Source organism: Esox lucius, chromosome 12 (assembly GCF_011004845.1).
Source record: "Esox lucius isolate fEsoLuc1 chromosome 12, fEsoLuc1.pri, whole genome shotgun sequence".
NCBI classification, from domain to species: Eukaryota; Metazoa; Chordata; class Actinopteri; order Esociformes; family Esocidae; genus Esox; species Esox lucius.
This window is the reverse complement of record NC_047580.1, coordinates 17,717,690-17,738,825: the sequence shown is the minus strand read 5'-3', so window position 1 is coordinate 17,738,825 and position 21,136 is coordinate 17,717,690. Positions and strand designations below refer to the sequence as shown.

Sequence of the window (21,136 nt, the reverse complement as noted above, 5' to 3'; positions counted from 1 at the left end):
CTTTGATATTCACCTCAGACAGTCAAACTTTATTTGCTTGAGAGACAAAGGAAAATACATTTATATTACGAAAATTTTTCGGGGGATAGATCCTTACTTGTTCTAACAATATACACAGATGATGAATTGCATCAGAACACAGGACTGTTTTCCACTTTGCCTCAGTCCATCTTAAAGGAGTTCAGGCCTGCCCAATTATAGGTTGAGAAATGTTATTCTTAAATTGTTGCACTATTTGCCTGCACAGTCTTTCACAGAGTGGTGAACCCCGCCCCTTCCACACTTCTGAAAGAATCATCCTCTCTGGGTTGATTTGCAAATCATTGGATTTTGTTTATCTTTACATTTTCCACAGTGTCCCAACTTTTTTTGGAAACGGGGTTGTACATTGTATTTTCTGTCTAAATTCTGTTTATTTTTATTTCAAAACAAACTGACATTGACATTGTTGACACTGATGACAATGCAAAAAAATATTGTTTTTGAATGTCTTACATTTTCCATTAACATATTAAATCTAATTGTTATTTGCATACTACACTACCTTGGTGCAACCAAACAAGGACATAATAGACAATTGTGGTGAGCCAAGCACTATAATTGGCAGAGGAAGTTCTGAGACACGGATGACATAAAACCAGAGATGACAGTAAAGTGGAAGTGCTTTTTAATCAGGCAAGGAGCATCCCAGCCAATAAGAAAGACCTGAAACAGTCCATCAAAATACTACAGACAGTATTTGGAATAAAATTAGATATGAAGCACATATTCTTGAGAAAACTGACACTGCAAGGTTTGTTCATACAAAATAAATGAAAAGCATAGGCTTGTCTCCATAGACATTACATGGGTGGCTATGTTAACTAAGTTGGTTAAAAAGGAAGAAACAGGAAAAGTCAGACTCTTAAAAACACATGGAAAATCAAGCCTTAGCAGCAGGGATTCCCAGACTAGGGGGCATGAGGCAAAAAATATTTAAATAGGGGTGTTATGATTAACAAACTGTACATTAACTTGTAATTTGAAAAACTGTACATTAACTTGTCATTAAATTGTAATTCATTAGGCCCTGTTGTAAAACTTCACTCAAAATGCAAAAAGGATATATCCCTAAGATGCTTGTGGAAGTTAACTGAATTACTGCAACACCAGTTCTCAAATGAAATCAACTGTAAATCCCAAATAAACCCCTCTGCCCATCAATCTGCCCTCTGCCCTGCTCTCCACCCTCTGCTCCACCCTCCACTCCGCCCTCTGCCCTTCACTCCGCCCTCAGCTCCACCCTCCACTCCGCCCTCTGCCCTTCGCTCCACCCTCTGCTCCACCCTCCACTCTGCCCTCTGTCCTCCACTCTGCCTTCTGCTCCACCCTCCACCCTTCACTCCCCCCTTCGCTCCGCCCTCTGTCCTCCATTCCGCCATCAGCACCACCCTCTGCCCTCCATTCCAACCTCCATTTGCGCATTCATACATGCATCTAAAATAAACAAGTGTGTGGGGGCTCATTATACTTGCCAATGGTCCATTCCAATAAGTGTGCACCAATGTAGGCTCCACTAGCTAGTAGAGAGCCAAGTGTAATCCCATAGTGTACTGCATAATTAACTACTGCATTATTTTGGACCTAGCCCAATATCACACAAAATAATTGATAGGCATGCCAAAAGATGTGACACATGCATTTCATTTCATCAGATTTTGAGACATGATGCATTAACAAAACAAAACACGTCCTGAATTAAATGTTAAATTGCCTATGTTTAAAATGTTTATTTAAAATGTTCAAATATCATGCTTGTTTCTGTAAATGGGGACCAGTGTCAGACAGAGTGTCCAGAAGTTGATGCATTTATTACACAACTAGCCACTCAGTCAAAGTCAGCCCCAGAGTCTGTCAGCAACATGTGACCATGGGGGGCACTCCAAGCAAGTGTGTAGGGGACAGAGGTCGGTTTAAGCTTCATGACAACTCATTTTATTGCACATTCACAAAACTCACTCTCACTTCTGTTTTTTTACAGATACAAAAAGTAATACAAATGGCACAATTATTCCCTACACAATTCAGTGCCCGTTCTTTCTCTATTTCAGAAATTGAATGTTAGCAACCAGGAAATGACAGAGGGATTTTGTTTTCCCCTGTCTGCCACTGCTTGTTTGAGGAGAGATGATTTTGTGTCTTAGTAACACTGATGGAGGAGAGGGAGTCTGCTGTTTTTTCATTTGACCAAAGGAAATGCATTAAAACAGAGGGCGCTGTGGTAAAACGCTTGGGAACCCCTGGCGTACCCCAGATCTAATGCAGGACCAGCCTTGTCAGTAACAGAACAGAAAAGGGAGGGAGTTAGGGGGAAGCAACGCAACCACTGTCACTCCACAACAATGCTGTTGTTCTATCTAGATTTATCTTCACCCCAACCTACACACGCACGCACACAGACACTCAGTACAAAAACACACACACACGCACACTTGTTGCCAAGCAACAGCAATGCTCGTTTGATCAGTTGACAGTACAACCGAAAGTGTGAGTGAACGAGGGAGAGAGAGAACATAGAGGAAGAGATGGGGGTGGGGGAGGGACCTGAGGGGCTTTTCTCAGAGGTCGCTGTCAGACAGCCATCAACAAGCATCAGTGGATAAGTTGAGATGTTTGGAAGCTTGGAGTATAGGTGAGAGAACAGGCTTAGCTTACCACATACAGTATGTAGCTTCCCAAGTTCAGCAAAACAGATGCACTACACAAACACACACACACACACACACACACACACATACATACATACACAAAACCAAGGCTTTGCATACTTTGCAAAGAGAGGAACTCTAACAGAGCACTAGTGAAATGTATATGTTTCAGCTTGAACTATTAAGTAATAAGTAATGTCATCCCAGACAGCCAATTAAACATGACAGCATCTCATGTTTAGTTGTAGGTCAAGGCAGATTAGACATGTTTCAGGACAGAGCAGGAGCCTGCAACGTTCTCCATCTACTGTCTCAACTGATGAGTCATCTTCTCTGTCAACATCACACTTCAACACAGCTTCATTTACATGTTCCAGGAAGATGTCTCAGCCAGCGGTGTGACACTCTTGTCAAACACTTGTGATGAATAATTAAAAAACAAAGCAAACAACACAAACATGAGCAGCTATGCACAGCCTAAGAAGGTAGCTGGAGAACTTCAGTCAATTTCTGGTAAATATTCACATATTTTAAATCCAGAATTTCTCCCAGTCATAGTACACCAGAAGAGATTTAGTAACGTTCCATTCAGTCTTTTGCCCGGGATACTTTCAAATCACTGGCCCAGAATCATGTTCATATTCAGACAGCTGTAACAGACACAGTGAAAACAACAGTTGTGCTCTTTTCAGACTCAAGTCACCAAATATGATTCTGTACCACCGTAATGTCTGTAACTAGTGTATCTACGATCTCAGAAAGGCAACTGATCATGTAAGCAGAGAGGAACAAGAAGTTGCGGAGGAGTACTTAAAGCTAAACAGGCAAATATCTCCTCTCTCCGGGGACACTTCACAGTGTATAAACATACATAACCTGGGACAAGTCTCAAATGTTGTGGAAGGAAAAATGCTTCTAGTATGTTAACATAATCAAGCCGAGAACATTCTTCTGAGCCTGAACCTCAGCTAGAGACAATAAGCGAAGCTCCTCACTACATGTCACAGCCCTAAAGAACTTCAGTGACACTAATTCATGAGAACTAATAGAATCTGTTCCGAAGTAAGCAGCACTGTGGAGAGCTGAAGAAAGTTCCACAGCCTGGCTGCTAAATGATTCAACAGACTGACAGAGGTTTAGCACCGGCGAATATGGAAAGATTCTATGGCAGCAGTAATACAGTCTGAAATGGTCTCCTACCTTTCTCTACGGAGGTGACGCCCATGGAAGCCTGTCCCAGGCTGGCCCTTCTCTCCCACTTTCCCTCATCAGGATTGTAGACCTCCACGGAGGAGAGGGGGCTCTGATGGCCATCCATCCCCCCCATCACCATGACCTGACCTCCTACGGCCACAGCCGATGCCCCTGCTCGAGCTGTGGGGAGCGGCGGTAGCTGGGTCCACGTCTGGCTCTCTATGTCCAACACCTCAGCGGTGTCTAGAGGCAGACCTGTCTCACTGCAGCCCCCCAGTACGTAGAGAAGGCCGTCCAGGAACACAGGGCTACAGTAGACCCTGCACGTGGACATGGAGGGGAATACCTCCCAGCATAGGGATTTGACTGGGCTCACTGCCATCTCAAGTACGGGCATCTCTCCTGAGGCTGACAGTGCTGACGGGTCATTACACACAGGCAGCGTGGGGGGGGTGGGGGTGTAAAACAACAGGCAAACTAAAAACGAAAAAACGAAAACTAAGTAGCACTGTGGGTCAGCGTCCGGTATTTCTGCCCCACCCCCTGACGCCCTGTCTCAACCAGATTGGGATGGAGAAAGAGTGAAAGCGCAACTGACCGCCTTGCCCCCCTCCCCCCCCAACACCACTGGATGCCTCCACCCCACCAATTGATTTATTGCGGGGAAGCCATCTACGCTATCTTTCCCTTATCACTGTATTCGTGGGCTTCTTACATTGGTGAGAATTCCATGGGATTGGCGTGAATATTCTAAAAGGAGATTTTGTACACGTGTGTGCCTGGCTTTATCCTTGTGAAATGTTAGTGTCAAGTGGGAGAGGGTCCTGGAGAAAAACTGAGGGAAAAACCTACAAGGCGTGACCCTTACAGGGCCTGTGTAATCCAGCACAATGACTTGGTAAAAACCTGCATTCAAATACTCCTGGTCTCCAGCTGCTATTTGAATCCAGTGAAGAGGGTAACAACAAAACGACAACCAAAAAAATATATTTAAATGCAAGTTCCCTCCAAGTATAATGCAAATGGGGTCTCGGGGTCGGACTGAATCTTTCTAATTAAACCAAAACTGGAAATCCCATAAGGCAGCTGTCAGGGTCTGCCTAGAGCTGAGAAGTAGCGTCTGTTCCCTGAGACACAGTGAGGTTCCCACAGAGATGGCTGGCCCGTGGAAAGCCACCCTATGGATGATTCAGCCAGCCAGCACTGTGACATTTACAGCCAGGACCATTGCCAGGGGGTCGTGGGGTGGGGTGGGGGTGGAGGTTTGGAACGGTCCACACAGCAACAGACACCACGCTGCACTCCAAATGTCAGTGTTTCCACTCGGGCTCTGGTGGCTTGGGTTGCGACAAATGAAAGTCAAATTGGTATGCAAGCATTGTTGATTGTCAGAGTAGAGAGAGTGCGTGTGACAGGAATGGGTGTGGTGGAGAGACAGCAAGAAGATACGTGGTAATGGGAGAAAAAGGTCAGGGTAGACAGATAAATAAGAAAGGCTGGCTGAGTCCCGGTCAGCCTTCAACATGCGTGAGGAGGATACAGGAACAGATTTCTCCACACAGGGAGGTTAAATGGAGAGATATCACCTCAGCCTTTACAGCTCTGGGAGAAAACCACCAACGGCTACTGCACAGCCCCCTCAGAGGCCACATGTGTGTGTTCTTCCCAAGCTATAAGACTCCTTTCATTTCTCTCCTAACCGGGCCTGTTTTCAGGTCACCCTGTAGCAGTGTACTAGTCCTACTTGGTTAGTTCCTCAAGGTGTTCAACAGAAACACACCAGATGGTGCGGGTTACTTGGACAAATGGACTGGGAACGCAACGCAGCAAGGTTCAAAACCAGATGAGCTCACAGGATGGATTCTCAGAAGTCAGTGGTGGTAAACTCCACCCTCCCCCCCATGTTGTGATCAAAATAGGTGGATAAGAACTGCTGGATGGGAGGAGTAAAATAAAGATATCCCAGGATGTTGTACCAGAAGCAAGACTGACTGTCCTCCTCAGTCAGGTGGAAGCTTTCAGTAATGGTCCGGGGCTGATTGAATGCAAAGGTTGGAGTTGTTTTGTAGTTGTTTTGTAGCACAAGTCCTGAGGAAAGATTACCTAATGTCTTCCTCCTGCAAGAGGGGAAAAAGAAAATAGAGAAAAACAACCAATTAGCATGTAGGAACCCAGGGGAGACCAAAAAAGGAGAGATACAGAGTGATAGATGGACAGAGAGAAAATGAGAGCACGAGAGCATCAGTTGACTCAGTAAGTGACTGGCTCTTCAGGTGGGACTACATACTGAACAAGAGCATGTGACTAGAACAGAATGAACCTCAGTGGAATAAACTCCCCTGACAGTTACATGCACTTGTTGTGATTTCACCGCAAATTGCATAAGACACAACAATAACAGGAAATAGACTTGACTGTGTTCATTGTTACATCATCATCTTTTATTACAAAATGAATCTAGAGCCACTATATTTCCCACAGTGGGTCCTGGATATCACTGTGATTTATATGAAATAAATATATTTGTTTATGTGTGTGTGTGTGTGTGAGGGGGGGGTGAATTACAATTACAATCAAAGGATGATGGTCTTTCATGTGTTTTCCTCGCAATAAGTGAAGATCCATGCTCAGTCAAGTCAAAACCTTTTATATCCGCCAGGCACATATAACATCTCTGTACTTCAGTCCACTGATGTTCATGATAATGCTGAAAAATAATATGGGGTTTATATGAATACAAAAGTAATAATTCAAAAACAATGTCTGAGCTGCTCGTCAAACCAACTGTTCTTCAAACCTCAGAGAACCAGACTCCAGTATCAAAATAATACTGAATTATGCTCAAACACATGTAAAGACTAGTGTCTTTGAATGGCACCTATTGGATTAAGCTTCCCAGAGGTAGTGAAAAATGTAGTGTAATAATTCAATGTTAAAATATTACACTGTTTTCGAGGAAAAACATAAATAGAAACCTATATATAGCAAATCTGCATGTCTTTAATGTGTAAATTCACCCGTTCACAACCTCATAGTCCTTCTTCAGTTATCTTCTGAGGCCATTTCCCTTTTTCCTGTCTTTTCATCCCTTTCTTTCCTTTCCGCCTGTAATCTCCCCCTATCTCTTTGAACTGCCAAACCGACAGAGAGACAAACAGACACCCTCAAAAACAAGGGCAGAGAGACGGAGACAAATCCCTTTTTACAAAAAGAAAATGTACACTTTCCAAATGAATCCTTGTTCTTTATTATCAAGTCTATCTTTCGGAGTGCACGTGATTTTATCCGTGTATGTAGGAAACGGCATGAATAGACATCATATAGTAAGTGGCCAAGTCTCCAAAAAGGCATTTCAGGCAATCATGTTTAATGGCTTTTAGAAGGAACTCCCAGAGCTTGCCTTTTCATTCAGACATCCCGCATTGATAGTTATGAAGAACAGAAAGAAATGCAGACCAAAGTGAGGTGTTGGTGTCCTCTACAATCTCATAATGATTGGCAGTGACTGGGACAGGCAATGTAAATCTGTTCAGTTTAATAAGAAAAGTTGCAACTTAAATGGGATCCTCAAGAGACTAAAGCCAACTTTCATCAAGGATTTACATCTAAAATTACTTTCTCTTTCATTTTCCTTTTTTACCGTTCTGATATGTGTTTTCTGTACTTGTTCTGGTACGTCTCAAACATCCTGGTGTAAATTAAAACTCTATGGAAATTGGTACTAAGACTAAGTCTATCTAGCGTTTTATTCACTCTTTCATTATGTAAACAAGGCCTGGGAGAAGGGGACAGGACAGGAACCGAAGTCCAAATGGCCATCATGAAGTTTCATCCTGGTATATGGGACAGGGGAATCCCCCTGATAAAGATAAAAGACTCCCACATGATGGGGAAGTGTCGACATGTTTGACTGGTACTGTAGCTGTAAACGGAGAGCAGGGTGACAACATTTAGCCCTTTGAAACCTCCTCTTACTTCTCACGCCAGAAATAAAGTTGACATCCATAACCTAACGTTACCTAACATTGTGCAACGTTTTCACTGCGCAGGGATTCACTGTTGTTGCTGTACATTTTTTAAATAATTTTATAAATATTGTGCATAATTTTACCTTTATCCAACATATCGAAAAAATTATTTTTGTGTCTCAATAACTCCATTAATCATCAGAATAGGACAGGCCTAAAACAGTCCAAAGAAAACCACATCATCGTTTGGGAAACAGAAGCACAAAGCAAAATGTTGTGCTATCTGGCTGTAAACCAACAGCGCATCATGGCAAACTCTCTGGCAATGGTTACTCATCAAAACCACGTCAAAAACCTTGACAAAGTACAGGCTCATTGAGCACAGCCTTGCCATTGAGAAGGGCAGTCAGAGCAAATCCTGGATCGTCGTAGACGGGGAGAGGCAGTGCAACCGTACCACAGAAAAACATGAGAAAGAGTTACAACTCCAGACATAATGTCAGGAATACAAAGGTCATGTTCCCCAAAGGTATCTAAGAACTCTCTAATGAAAATATACTGTTTTTGGGGAGGACACAGACAACTGTGTATTGGCAGCACACATTGTTGCTGCCTGCCACTAAATGACGATGCCTGATAGACCACAAAATGCCAATGTTATTTCATAATGTCATTGCTATTTTAATTGATGCTGTCAGATGATTCAAATAATGAATCGGGATTAATCGCATAAACGTCTGTAATTAATCACAATTAATCGTAATTTAAGAGTGTATTTAAATTTGGTCATAAATAAATAATTTTCTGTTTAAAAAGCAGTGCATTATGTTACGTTTACAATATGTTTTATTGTAAATGATGGACATTGCTTGATTTTAAATTAAATAAGTGCAGGAGCAGTTATGATCAGTTATGATACATTTTTCCAAGTTGGTCCTTTAGGTCATGGCCCTTAAATGTCTCCCTTCAAATTATAATGACTGGCAAAATGTATTGGTATCCCATGTAAATCTAAATAGAAAGTTCCTGTTCAAGTTCCTGGTCTATGATCCAATAGTTCTACCAGCTTCTACCATTGTGCTCTTGATCAAGACACCAAGTACAATTTCATTAGGATTCTGTTTACTTAATTTTTTTACGCTTTGGTACTATTCACACAAGTATGTGGTAATATTTCACCACTCATAGTACAAAAAACACCACACAACTATAAATACATCTGACATTTACTGAGTACAAAAAACATCAAAAACATGTTTCACATAGAAATACATTATGTTCATACCAAGTACAAGCATAACTTTTAATACGATTTTCTTCTCTATTGTTAAAATACCTTTTACTATCACTGTGCTCATTGTTAGAAATTGATCATCACTCAACCATTTGGTGAATATATTGCATGTATTTTACATTGTTTGTCTGCTATGTTCAGATGAAAAGTATAGAATCACCACTCTAATGCCATAGCTTTGTATGTAACCTCTGTGGGATAATAACCCACAACATTGGTGTTGGTAGTGTGAGCCACAAAAGACCACACTGCCTATGTACTATACATAAACAGGACACGATTGCCATCCACAGTAGTACCTACTAACTACTAAGCATATAACGATATCAACCATGTGAACACTGGCAATGTCTTTCTACATGGAGCAGGATAGACAGCAAGACAGAGGAGTAAATCAAAGAGTCCCTAGACAGGGTTAAAACTAGAAACTGAACTGCTGTGATGCATCACAAATACATCTTTGTTGATAAAGCAGGCTTCTACCTGGCCAAAACTCCACTGTGTCCAAAAAATGCGACTGATGACCAATGCTAGGTTTGGATTTGCCATGCCAAAAGATTTTTCCCACAGTGCATGGCAAAATGAAGATATTCATTGTGGCATGGACAAGATATCATGGCCAAATGCCAAATACAGAATTGACTCCAATTAGTGTAGTGTGTGCTAAACATTGATATTTCTTTCTGATATTGTTTGTTACAATTGATTAGACAAAAAAACAGGTTACATTTTTTGCATCAATGATTGTAGAAGATGTTTTAGTTGATCACACTTTTGGTTATGGGATAGAAATTATTTTCTGTCAATTGTGATGGGTAATATAAAGTAAGAAAGTATGAAAGCAAAATCGGTTGTTTCGAATGTAAGATATAATTATTTACGAGTTTTGAAACACTGTACTTCTGTATTGTATTTTGATTATTAGGCTAAAATGTGGTTAGAATGGGGTTCAGGTCAGGGCCTGCAAATAAGTAGCTATTTTGATTCAAAGACGTGTGTCTTTATTAAATGATTCTCAAATGCCATAAGGAAGATTACTTAAATAGACAAAGGCACAAGGCAGGCAAGGTAGCCAGAGATGTTTATCCACAAACGTTAATCAGGATCAGATGAGTAATTTATTTATGCTCAGCATAGAAGTTGTTAGTTACGCGATTAGAATATGTTTTAGTGGAAATGCGACTGGCGATGAAATTAATGTCTAGTTTAAGCTAGCAACAACATAACATAACTTACCATGCTAAAAGCAAGGTTAACAGGTGGGTTCGTGCACGCACAGCGTCTAAGGATCCATTTCAGAAAAGGGTCAGGGGCACAGCTATTCTTCCAATTTCCAACTTGGAACAGCGCAGACCGTGTTCTAACGTGCTGTCCCACCCCGTTCACACACAAACGGCATGCCGTCGTTGAAACCGTTGTTTAAAGCGCTCCATTTAAGTGCAGGATTCACAGACAAGTGGCGAGTAAACACGATTCACGACATGAATGTGTAGACTACTCTACATTGTTATATTGAAAAAATCTAATGTGAAGCGCTCTCAATCACTCCATCACAAGTCAAGTGCCAAATAAGGTTACCCATATACTGTTGCCAATGAATAAATGACAGCTCCCGTTCAGGTCGAGCACTAACTATGGTTCTGTGACTCAAAAAAAGAAACATTTATTAATGGCCACCAAAAACATTAATGGCGTTAAGCATTAAATTAATCGCATGCGTTAACGCATTCATTTTGACTGCCCTTATTAGAATTTTTTGATTTAACAATGCTCTAATATTAACTAATGTACATTATTTTCTGAAAGTGCTATGGCAATATGTACACTTTTACATTATGCAAATAAAGTAATTCCAATTTAATTGAATTTAGCGAGATCCTGGCAGAGAGAGAGAGAAAGACAGAGAAATAGACAGAAAAACACAGAGCAAGAGACAAAGGCAAAGAAACAGTCAGAGAAAGACACAAAGAGACAGAGACTGGTTGCATTCCCACTCCGTAACTCCCCAATGCTAAAACCCTATCAGACCTCCGCAGGGCTGTTCAGCTGCATATAATATAAATGCCAAAGAAATCAGCTGTGAGGTGTCCATATGACAACACAGCAGACGTGGATGGAATCCGGAGCCCATTCTGAGCATCACATGGCAGCCAGGGTTCCTGCCGCGGCAACCAAACTCATTCAGTCATGAGTGCAGGTGATATTTCACCAACATGGCTTAGTTGTAAGTACTCTACTTGTGTCTAGGAAAATGCTTAAATTATCATAGAAAATACATTAAAACATAGCCAGGATTGAGTACATATTCATATTATTCTTGGGTTGTGAATATTACTACCAAAATGTGAATTTAATGTGAGTTAAATGTTAGAGGCCATATGTAAGATTCTCACTGTACTACTAGCAGGAATATTGCATGAAAGCATAAGACATCTGCAGTTATAGTTTAAAGGTAATGTTTCCATTATTTGTTTCTACAAAAATGTTCAGTGTGCCTGAGATTCACCATTTTACATTTCATGTTTGCATTGATTTGCAGTCTCCTCATACTCTCTTTAGACACTGGCAGTACCATCCTTCCCATCCTAAACCACCCTGGACTAGTTAATACCGTTCCAGTATCGCTTGGTAAGGGAAGGGGAGGAGACAAGTCCCGTCATTATTTAAAATACAGTAAATGTTAGCGGCAGAATTCTACACCGTGAACCTTTAAACTAATGCTTAATTAATAGATGCAAATCTGAATTGCTGAGTGGCTTGTTGGAGCCTTAAGTGAAGCAGAATGATGAACCTTTTGTTATTACTTATTAATTATAAGGGGCCAAGGCCTTAGGTATGTTCTGCTCTTGCTTTAAGAATGTGCAATAGCATGACTAATCCCTTCAAAAACACTTGGAGGCTACAGGAGGTGTGCAAGGGTGTTTTTATTCTGCCAAACAAAACTTTTACATATATTTCATTTTAATCCTAACACCTTTGAATTTGACATAAAAGCTGTTGGGACATCAGATAGGACTACAAGTCCCATCTATGCTTCATACGGTAGATGATTACAGCCTTAGAATTTGCCTATAAGTCCTAAAAAGGACCATCTGCAATCTCTCCATTTTTCAAACTGTCTTCTGTTTAAAGCAATCTATTCATAATTAGATTTCTAAGCCCAAATTGTTAAATGTATTACTTAACAATTTTTAAAGAATGGATTACCTAAAAATTAAATCAGGCTGTGGGAATGATTATCCGTCTTCACTGCTGAATAAGGATATAGACATGGATCCACAAGCCCTGGCACAGTGTACAGGTTAGCCTATCCTGGCAAATAGGGGATGCATACAGGATTGGGCACACATTGAGATAATAAGCAACTTATTCTAATACACAAATAAATAATGACATGACCCTTTCCTGCCTAAGATAAAAACATAGAAACCTTCCCATTGACAAAAATGAAAAATGCATGACCTACCCATTTTTTCCTCTGGGTAATAATTACTTAAATTAGGTTCCATCCCTTAGCAGAAATAAGCCAGGAAAAAACTGTGGTCTTTACCCCAGACTAAAGACACTGAAATACATGCATTTGTACATTTCACTTCACTTTAGAGAATCCTTGTTTCTCAACCTCTGTCAATGGCATTTCTACTGATTCCAACTGGTGGCCCAATGGTATTCTAATAGTAAACATTATGTAAGGTTATTAAGGTACTATATGAATTTATTTACAATGGGAAAATCTACCCAGATACATTTGAATAAAACATTGTTTCCATAATGCTATAATGCCCATATGCTGACTTGATCCAAGAACAAGCCAGGATTTTTTCTCATCTCTTCAGAAAATGCAATAAATCACTCAGAAATTCGGTAATTGCATAATTACCACAGCTTGCCACTTTCAGGAATAACACTCAAAAACATGTTAGAGGTGCTTGGTTTGACACAGAAGGACCAATGTAACTAACAAACATAGTTCATGGTTTTGCCTTCATCTCGCTTTCCTCCTTCGATGACAAATTACATCAGAAATGTTGATGCAAGCTGTCATTTATAATTAATCTCCCCCACATCCAATGTTCCTCAGCCCCTCCACCACACACAGCTCCCTAGCATCCTGACTGAATGTCCTGAAAATAACACACAAATTAAAGTGTCTATATATAAATAAAAAACTGGTCAACAGAGGCAGTGCAGTGCACTCTAATATAGTGGACAGGAACGGTGGATGAATGTTTAAGAGATCTTGTAGGTTTGAAATTGTCCTCCTTTCACAGGAGGTCCACGTATTGCAATCACAGGAAATGTTCTCAATGTTGCCAGCTAAACACCACTGCATCAACCTCGATATTAAGCGAACAAATATATATTCACGTTGTCGGAAACACAGATCTTTGCTGGTGGTCATATTACAGTATATCTAAAAGGATCCTGGTTTTTCTCAGCCTGGCAACGAAAATACAGATGAGCCACTGTCTGTTGTCCCTATCGATTCAATACATCACAAAACTACAGCTCAGGATGCCTCCTCCCCAAAAGAAAAGAGAGATTCACAGGTGAACTAACCTGTAGACACACACTAATGGTGTGGGGTGAGTGTAAACACACAGTGTGACAGTACACACACATCCTCATCTACACACACAGCTAATTCAGTGTGAACAAGAGAGGGAGATAGACAGGAGTGGAGGGGGTTGGACAGAGAGAAACATAACTGAGGAAATGTTTAAGACACAGTGGGAGGGAGCATGTGAGCTAAATACAAAGTGAGAGCACAGAGGACAAGACAGTGATGAGAAGAAATGAGAAAGAGGGACAGAAATAGAGGGTGGGAGAGGGGAAAGTAGGAACATGAGAAGAGAACAAATATTGACATTTTCCAGGATATTTTCTACGTATTTCTGATCACTGTCTCACAGATTCATCTGCCATTCTGATGAAATAGCAGGTGAATCCGCCCCTGGTGCCCTTAGGTCAACGATCCAATCTGACGCTCCACTGGCCCACAGCAAGAAGACAGCTTAGCCTGTCATCATAACTGAATGTCCTGGCAGTAACACACACCACACCAGGCACATGACAAGATCCAATACTAGAGGACCACATACTAGAGGACCAAAGTCTAGAAACCAAGTCAATCCCTTGGAGGGTCCATCCACAATCCCCTATCATCCTACCGTCATCCCTAGTAAATGAACATCCAGATCCCGGAATCTAACAGTATCGCACTGGAAGGTTTGGAACTAAACTAAGCTGAGAGAGCGATTATCCTTAAAAAATGGCCCTGTCAGTCCAGTGTCATGCTACAGGGCTTCCAGATCAGGGTAACAACAGGTATTATTTAGCGGAGACCAACACACCCGTTTTCATCCGACCAGATATTTCTTTCAGGAGGCCATGTGCCTTTTTACTCAGAAAGGGCTTCCATCTAGCTGCAGAGACGGTTGTCCTTCTGGCAGGTTCTCCCATCTCTGCAGAAAAACGGAATCTCCCTGACCAAAGCTCTTCTTGGCCGCTTATTTCGTTTGGCTGGACAGACAGCTCTAGGAAGAGTCTTGGTGGTTGTAAACATCTTTCAATTCACAATAATGGTGTCCACTGTGCTTCGGGGAACTTTCAATTCTCTAAGGTCTGACGGAGATCCTTGAAAGTCATTGCTTGGTTTTGGCTCTGAAATGCACTGAAGTGTGAGGCTTTATATAGACCAACAAATTCTAGAAAAATTTTGTATTTTTATGTTGCTGTAATTTAACCAGCCAGGTTGATCAAAAACCAATTCTTATTTACAGCAACGACCTCTGGGGAATGTTACAAGAGAGTAATAATTAGGGATAACTATCTTGCTCACGGACAGAACGATAAAGCTTTCCCCTTCATGGTAGGGAGTAAAGAACTTTCTGGACACTAGTCAGACGCCCTAACCACCTTGCCCGCCAAGTGCTCATATTGCCCTGGGTCCCAGTTCACAAGATGGAGACCATGGAGTTTTATGAACATGGAGGCAGGCACTGTTACTATGAATCTGGACCCTACATCTTGGTGTTATAATAAGGTAAATGTGGCAAAACTATCATTTATTTGGAACGTATCTTGACACAATTTCCAGGAATATATTCCCAGCTTTGTGTATTCTCAAACGGACAGAAAGCAGGAGTGTCACTTCCCTGGACAGACACTAAGACATTCCTGCTTTACTGAATGTGTATGCAGCAGCCAGTATGAGAGAGAAAGGAGGAGATAGAGAGATAGGGAGAGAAGGACAGCGTGAAAAGGAGAGAAAAGGAGAAAGGAAATAAAAACTGTCATGTCTACGAGACCGCCACAGTTAAATCGGTGGCCAACAGGGCACTTGTGGAGACAAAACACTCTCTTACACTGATCAAAATCTCTCAACAGAGAATAAGCGGAGGCCCTCTGGCACTTTCCCCCCCGCAAGAGCTTTTCGCCATGACTGGGTGTCTAGTGACTTCTATTCCAGTCAGCTCATCTTTTGCTGAACCTTGATTCCCCTGGGCATGATGTCCTCTTTAAATAGATACAGAGCAAGAGCGGCGTGAGAAAGGGATAGAGAGAGAGACAGAGAGAGAGACAGAGAGAGATGGGAAGACAGAGGAATGAAAGGAGGGGGGGCAAAAGGATGAGTGATGAGCAGATAGCTTAAGCCAAGGCGCTTCAGGGTGGTGCAGCAGTCTAAGGCAATGCATCAGTGCAGCTGATCCACTACGACCAGGCTTCACTCCGTGGTTACTCATTGGTCAAACTGACCGAGCCCGCCAGGTCCACAAACAATGGGGCAAATCTAAAGCTGTTGGTTCTGGGTGACATCGTTATTGAGTGATCAGTCATAACCAGATGAATTACATGGAAGGATGTTTCCTGGACGCATATCCTGACCTTCAACTAACCAGTCTGCTCAGATGCTGCAAAACTATGAAAAATGAGAAGAAATAAACTATTTAGATTTTACAGGTTGTTTTCAGTAGTCCATAGTAAACATTCATGAAAAAAAATAGAATTTCAAGACAACATGGGAGAAAAATCTAGCTTTGATTGTCCTGATGTTCCAAATTGATGGTTTGAGTTAATTTCTACAACTCCCATGACTCACAATTACAGTTTTCTCAATCACTTTGGCTAATTATTTGTACAAAGTACAATCATCACAACTGTTTCAAAACCAAGTTATTGTGTCAGTAAATTGGCCAGGGCCACCAAAATGACTCTCATCGTGTGAGCTGCACTGGTCAAAATGTTTAGAAGTTTTTTTCATCATGGCAGTCAATCCTGGAAATGTTTGTTATATATACACATTTCAGTTTTGTTCAACTTTTTGTCTAGCGGAATGCTGGTGTGTATCACACTGAGCTTTTTAAATACCAGTTTCAACAGTGGTAAAACTTTACTGGGAAACGTGAATACTGTACAATTCTGCAGTACACAGAAAAAGGATATACACATCTGTATGCATACAGTCAATTTAGCAGTGTTACATGTAAACAGAAAATTCACTATTGCATGTTCATTCTTTATCCCATCTTCGGGGTGGACATTCTGTCGCTCTTGTTGGTCTGGCAAGAGATTTTCATCAACATCACATCTAATGTTTTCCCTTGCGATGCACCAGGTCATTTGCAAATACAGCAGATATTACAAACATTTCATGTCATAGATATTTATGGAATATACATGTATGTCTGACAGATTTTGATAAATGAATGGATCATTTTGCACATGATGGCTCACACAATGAAAGAAAGTTTAGAAGATGTGAAGAGTATGACAATTTCACTAAGAATCAACTCATCAGTTTTGATCAGCAAGCCAAGTGCATGTAGGTATTGTGCCTTTTTTAGACAATTGTACTAAAGCTTGTGCACATATGCCAAATTGTTCAGAGATTTGAACTTATTCCTTTGAAAAAAATAATTCTCATTCAAGAAATGAGCCAAAACGATTGAGAATGTAGGCAGAAAATGTAGGCAGGGACTAACAATTGTAAAATAATGATACTTCAGTGAGCGATGGAGAAAAAGCATATAGTATTGAACCATCTGCATGTCACATCGATTCAGTCATTTTATAGCTAATGGCCTGAGCAAATGGCAAAATTAGTTGATCCCAAATTCTTAGGTCATTAATTAGCTAAAATAACAAAAGGTACAGAGTGAGGAAACAAATATGCAATGATTATGAAGGTTGTTCCCACACAACTGATCAAATGTTCTGTGTTGTCTGGAGTAGCTAACAGGGCCAAAATGTTTTCCCTCCACAGACCAATAGTAGCAGAGCAGCCCACATAAGAAAATACTTTCATTACTGGTAAATGTCTATACAATGTATATCTACTATGTTACTTCATCAAAAACGAGTAAAGACTGATAAAGAATGTGAGGACATCACTGCATTTCCTTTTATCTGTGGAATTATGGACAGTGTCATCAATGCTGAAATACTTGTTAGCACATTCTAGAATAGGAATGTATTGCAGACAACACTAGCTACATTTCTAAAATGAACTGATGTCAACCTAATAGAAGGACTGGTTACAAGTGAGTGGGTGTTTTGATAGGGGCATCGTGACATCACAAAAAAAAAAGAATCTTTGAAAGGCTTGGAAACCCACCACAGTGCCAGATACACATTGTATAGGAAACAACTTCATCATCATAGCATCAGATTGAATATAGATGTCAGTGTTGTCATTAGTTACCATTAAGTTAAGTCAAAATGAGCTAGCAAATCTTGCTAGTGTTAACTACCCACCACACTGTATTTGGCCATAGAAAGAGGGAGTTTCAGACAGCTGGAGGTGGAGTCAGCTTGCACATGTGGATTTTGTATGATGACATAATTAGACACTGCTATATACCTTTTTCACAGATGGGGCGTTCTGATAGCTATGATGCAACAATAAGCTAAATTATGACATTTCATGGCTAAGTAGGAATTGTGATTAAGTGTATGTTGAGTAATATTCCCCTTTAACAGAAAGATGCAGGGTAGTAACACTGATATAAGAAATGAGACAAGGAATAGAAGCAAACAGAATTCGGTTTCGATACTTTATTGGGCTAGTAGCATCTACTCAAAACGTCACTAACATCTTGCTATTACCACAAAAATGACAACTCCCGTCTGGCTCCCTCCTCTTTTACAGGGCACTTTTTAATAAAACCCAATATCTCAACATGGTGACTAACAAAATGTCTACCAATAGCAAAATATGAACACTGTAAGCCTCTAAATTAAGTTCCCAGAGCTCCTGAGGGGAGAGAGGGGAAAGAGCAAATGTAAGTGATGAAGCAAGCAGTTTTCAACATTAGTAAATGTGTTGGTTGGAGTATATGCTATGACAAACCTGATTTAATATGTAAAATATGCTATCCTCCTCTTTGCAGGGTATCTATCAACTCATTGGATACTATAGGACATTAAACCGCACGCCAAATAGCAGGAACATTTTTTTAACAATTTAAATTGTTACAAATATCTAAAAAAGATTAACTGATACCCGTGGTATACAAAACCATATACTACAGGTATATCCCCATAGATTTTTAATGCTCTTATTACATTTTTACATGGTTATTTTACATGGTTACATGGTTAAGGCATCTTGGTTGTCTGTGGTATATTGCCAGTATACTAGAGCTAAGGCCTTTGTCCAGGCACTCTGTGGTGTGTTTTGCCTAAGGACAGGTCTTAGACGTGATATATCAACCATAGACCGCACCTTCTTGTGCCATATGACTTAAAAATACTTTATAGGATAATATTTTTAGTAAAGGGTTTAATTGCTTATCTTGAAGAAATTACCTTCTGCAGAAGCCCCCCCCCCCCCCCCCCCCCCCCCCCCCTTCCAGCAGACGACCTCATTACTCAAGACATTCAATCAGGAAAGGATCAACACAAAATCCACAAGGTGAAATCCTTGAATAGAATGTTTACAGCAGCACTCCAGCTGCCGAGATGGCCACAGCTAAATATTTGTAATAGTTTAAGCAATAATATGTGGAAGCATTTGCCAAGGACACATCACAATGTCAGCTACTGTTTCCCATGCCAAAAAAAAAGCACTCTCTCTCCATGACTCTTCTCCAAAATTGGATTTAGAGCATTTGACAATGGCTTCCAACAGCACGGTAAATAATGTGTTCAAGATCCCGGTGGCTCACCAAGGGCTGACATAGACCAAGGGAGGGGCCGACCAGGGCCCCAGATACACACAGGGTCACAGGGTCAAGCACAGCATTTAAACAGTCGTACATCAGACCTCTCATGCATTCAAGAAGAGGTTTCTCTAAAGAGGAGAGAGACTTATTTTCCTCTCACACCACTCAGAAGCCCCAGTGTGTCCCCTAGGATGGAACTGCAAAATCAAACCTAAGACTCATGTATTTATACATCAAACCAAACCAAGATAAAAGTGTCTGTCAAATATAAATAGACGCAATCTCTGAACGCTAGATGGTCACGGACACCATCTGCCCATCCTCTCAGACCAGCCTCTCTTATGTGGTTTCTGTTTAGCCAGACCATTAATAGGCATCATACATCCAGGTGAAGCTCAGATACAGTATGCTATGTATGGTTCTAATGACTGGGAGAACAGCAAGTCTACGACCCTCCTCTGGGTGTTACCATATTTAAAGACACATTTTACTTTTTTTTTTTTATTATATTATCATACTTTTAGTGAAAGTACCACTCTGAAAATAAGGATGACATGGTTCTGTATTAATATGCATTAAATTGCAGCCTGTTCCAGTGGGATATAACTCTCCTACTTTGTGACATAATTAACGTGAGCTGATATTAATAAAACCATGAATCTTCACCTGAGTAAGAGGGTGGGGTTCTAGACCATGCTTTTAGGGCTGTTTATGTAAATATGTTCAAAAAGAAAGTTGTACGCCTACACTGTAAGGCTGAGCTTTTCAAAGGCCAAAATGGGGTCAGTGAAATTAATAATACAAATATATTTTTGTCATTCTCATTATATAAAGGCATGCTGTGATTTATTAAACACACAGTGATGATTTAATGATAGAATTACAAAGACTGAACTAGCCCTTTAATCACTGTTAATTAAGAGTAAACAAAAAGCCTCATCTGAATAACAATTAAAGGAAGGAAAATGAGAATATCATCATAAACATAATTATTTAGGAAAAACATATTTTTCAACAGGTGTTAAATTAATCACAAGATACATGTTAAAGGATTTCCTGTATTTAACTCTGTCTCTTGCATATTCAAATGTATTATTTATTTTGGAGCACACTCAAGTTTGTAACTTTTAGACTTTTTAGATACAAATGTCAAACCTGAACACAGTCTTTGTCATCATTACTGACATGTACAGTACGTGGAAAAACTGAACACAGTCTGTCATCATTACTGACATGTACAGTACGTGGAAAAACTGAACACAGTCTGTCATCATTACTGACATGTACAGTACGTGGAAAAACTGAACACAGTCTGTCATCATTACTGACATGTACAGTACGTGGAAAAACTGAACACAATCTTTGCAATGAAGCATACAGTCAAAAGTGCCTTGTTATGGACCTTTTGCATTTCCTGAATAACAAATTCATAAAGGACCTATTAATGTAATATGATTATTTTTCTTTGAAAGTGTCATGGGTGCCCTAACTCTGAACAGACAACAGTGAGTCTCCTTTTCCGCCACCCAGGAAGTTGGGTGATAATTGACACAGATCAAGTGCTCCGCCATGGTTTGGCTCAGTGCCATCCAGTAGCAGACTGATTGAGGGTGCTATTTAACAGAACAATGGAGACTCAAGACACAGTAATGCTCCTCTCCTGTTCTGTAAAGACAGGCTGGAAAGCTGCATGTCAAACTGTAGAAATAATTATGCAAATGAGGACAGTCTTGGGAGGTTATTATTACAGAACATAACATATGGCAATTACCACATGGGCTGACAGTGTAACAGTAAAGGTGCAATCTGTAACTGCTGTTGACAAAT

At 40.5% G+C, this 21,136-nt stretch overlaps 1 protein-coding gene across 2 annotated transcripts in view; it reads right to left on the bottom strand.

The window, feature by feature from the left end:
* Window positions 1-21,136, bottom strand: part of klhdc8b (kelch domain containing 8B) — a 103,299-nt gene that overhangs the window by 80,780 nt on the left and 1,383 nt on the right. Inside the window, exons 1-2 of one of the 2 annotated variants that reach the window (XM_020052064.3) lie at window positions 6,447-6,523; window positions 3,888-5,998 (exon numbers count right to left, since the gene is read on the bottom strand). In XM_020052064.3, coding sequence (XP_019907623.1) covers window positions 3,888-4,278 — 391 coding nt within the window. In that variant the 5' untranslated portion in view covers window positions 4,279-5,998; window positions 6,447-6,523. Of the gene's footprint in view, window positions 1-3,887; window positions 5,999-6,446; window positions 6,524-21,136 lie in introns of those variants that run through there. The other variant, XM_010900011.5, reaches the window with a different exon arrangement.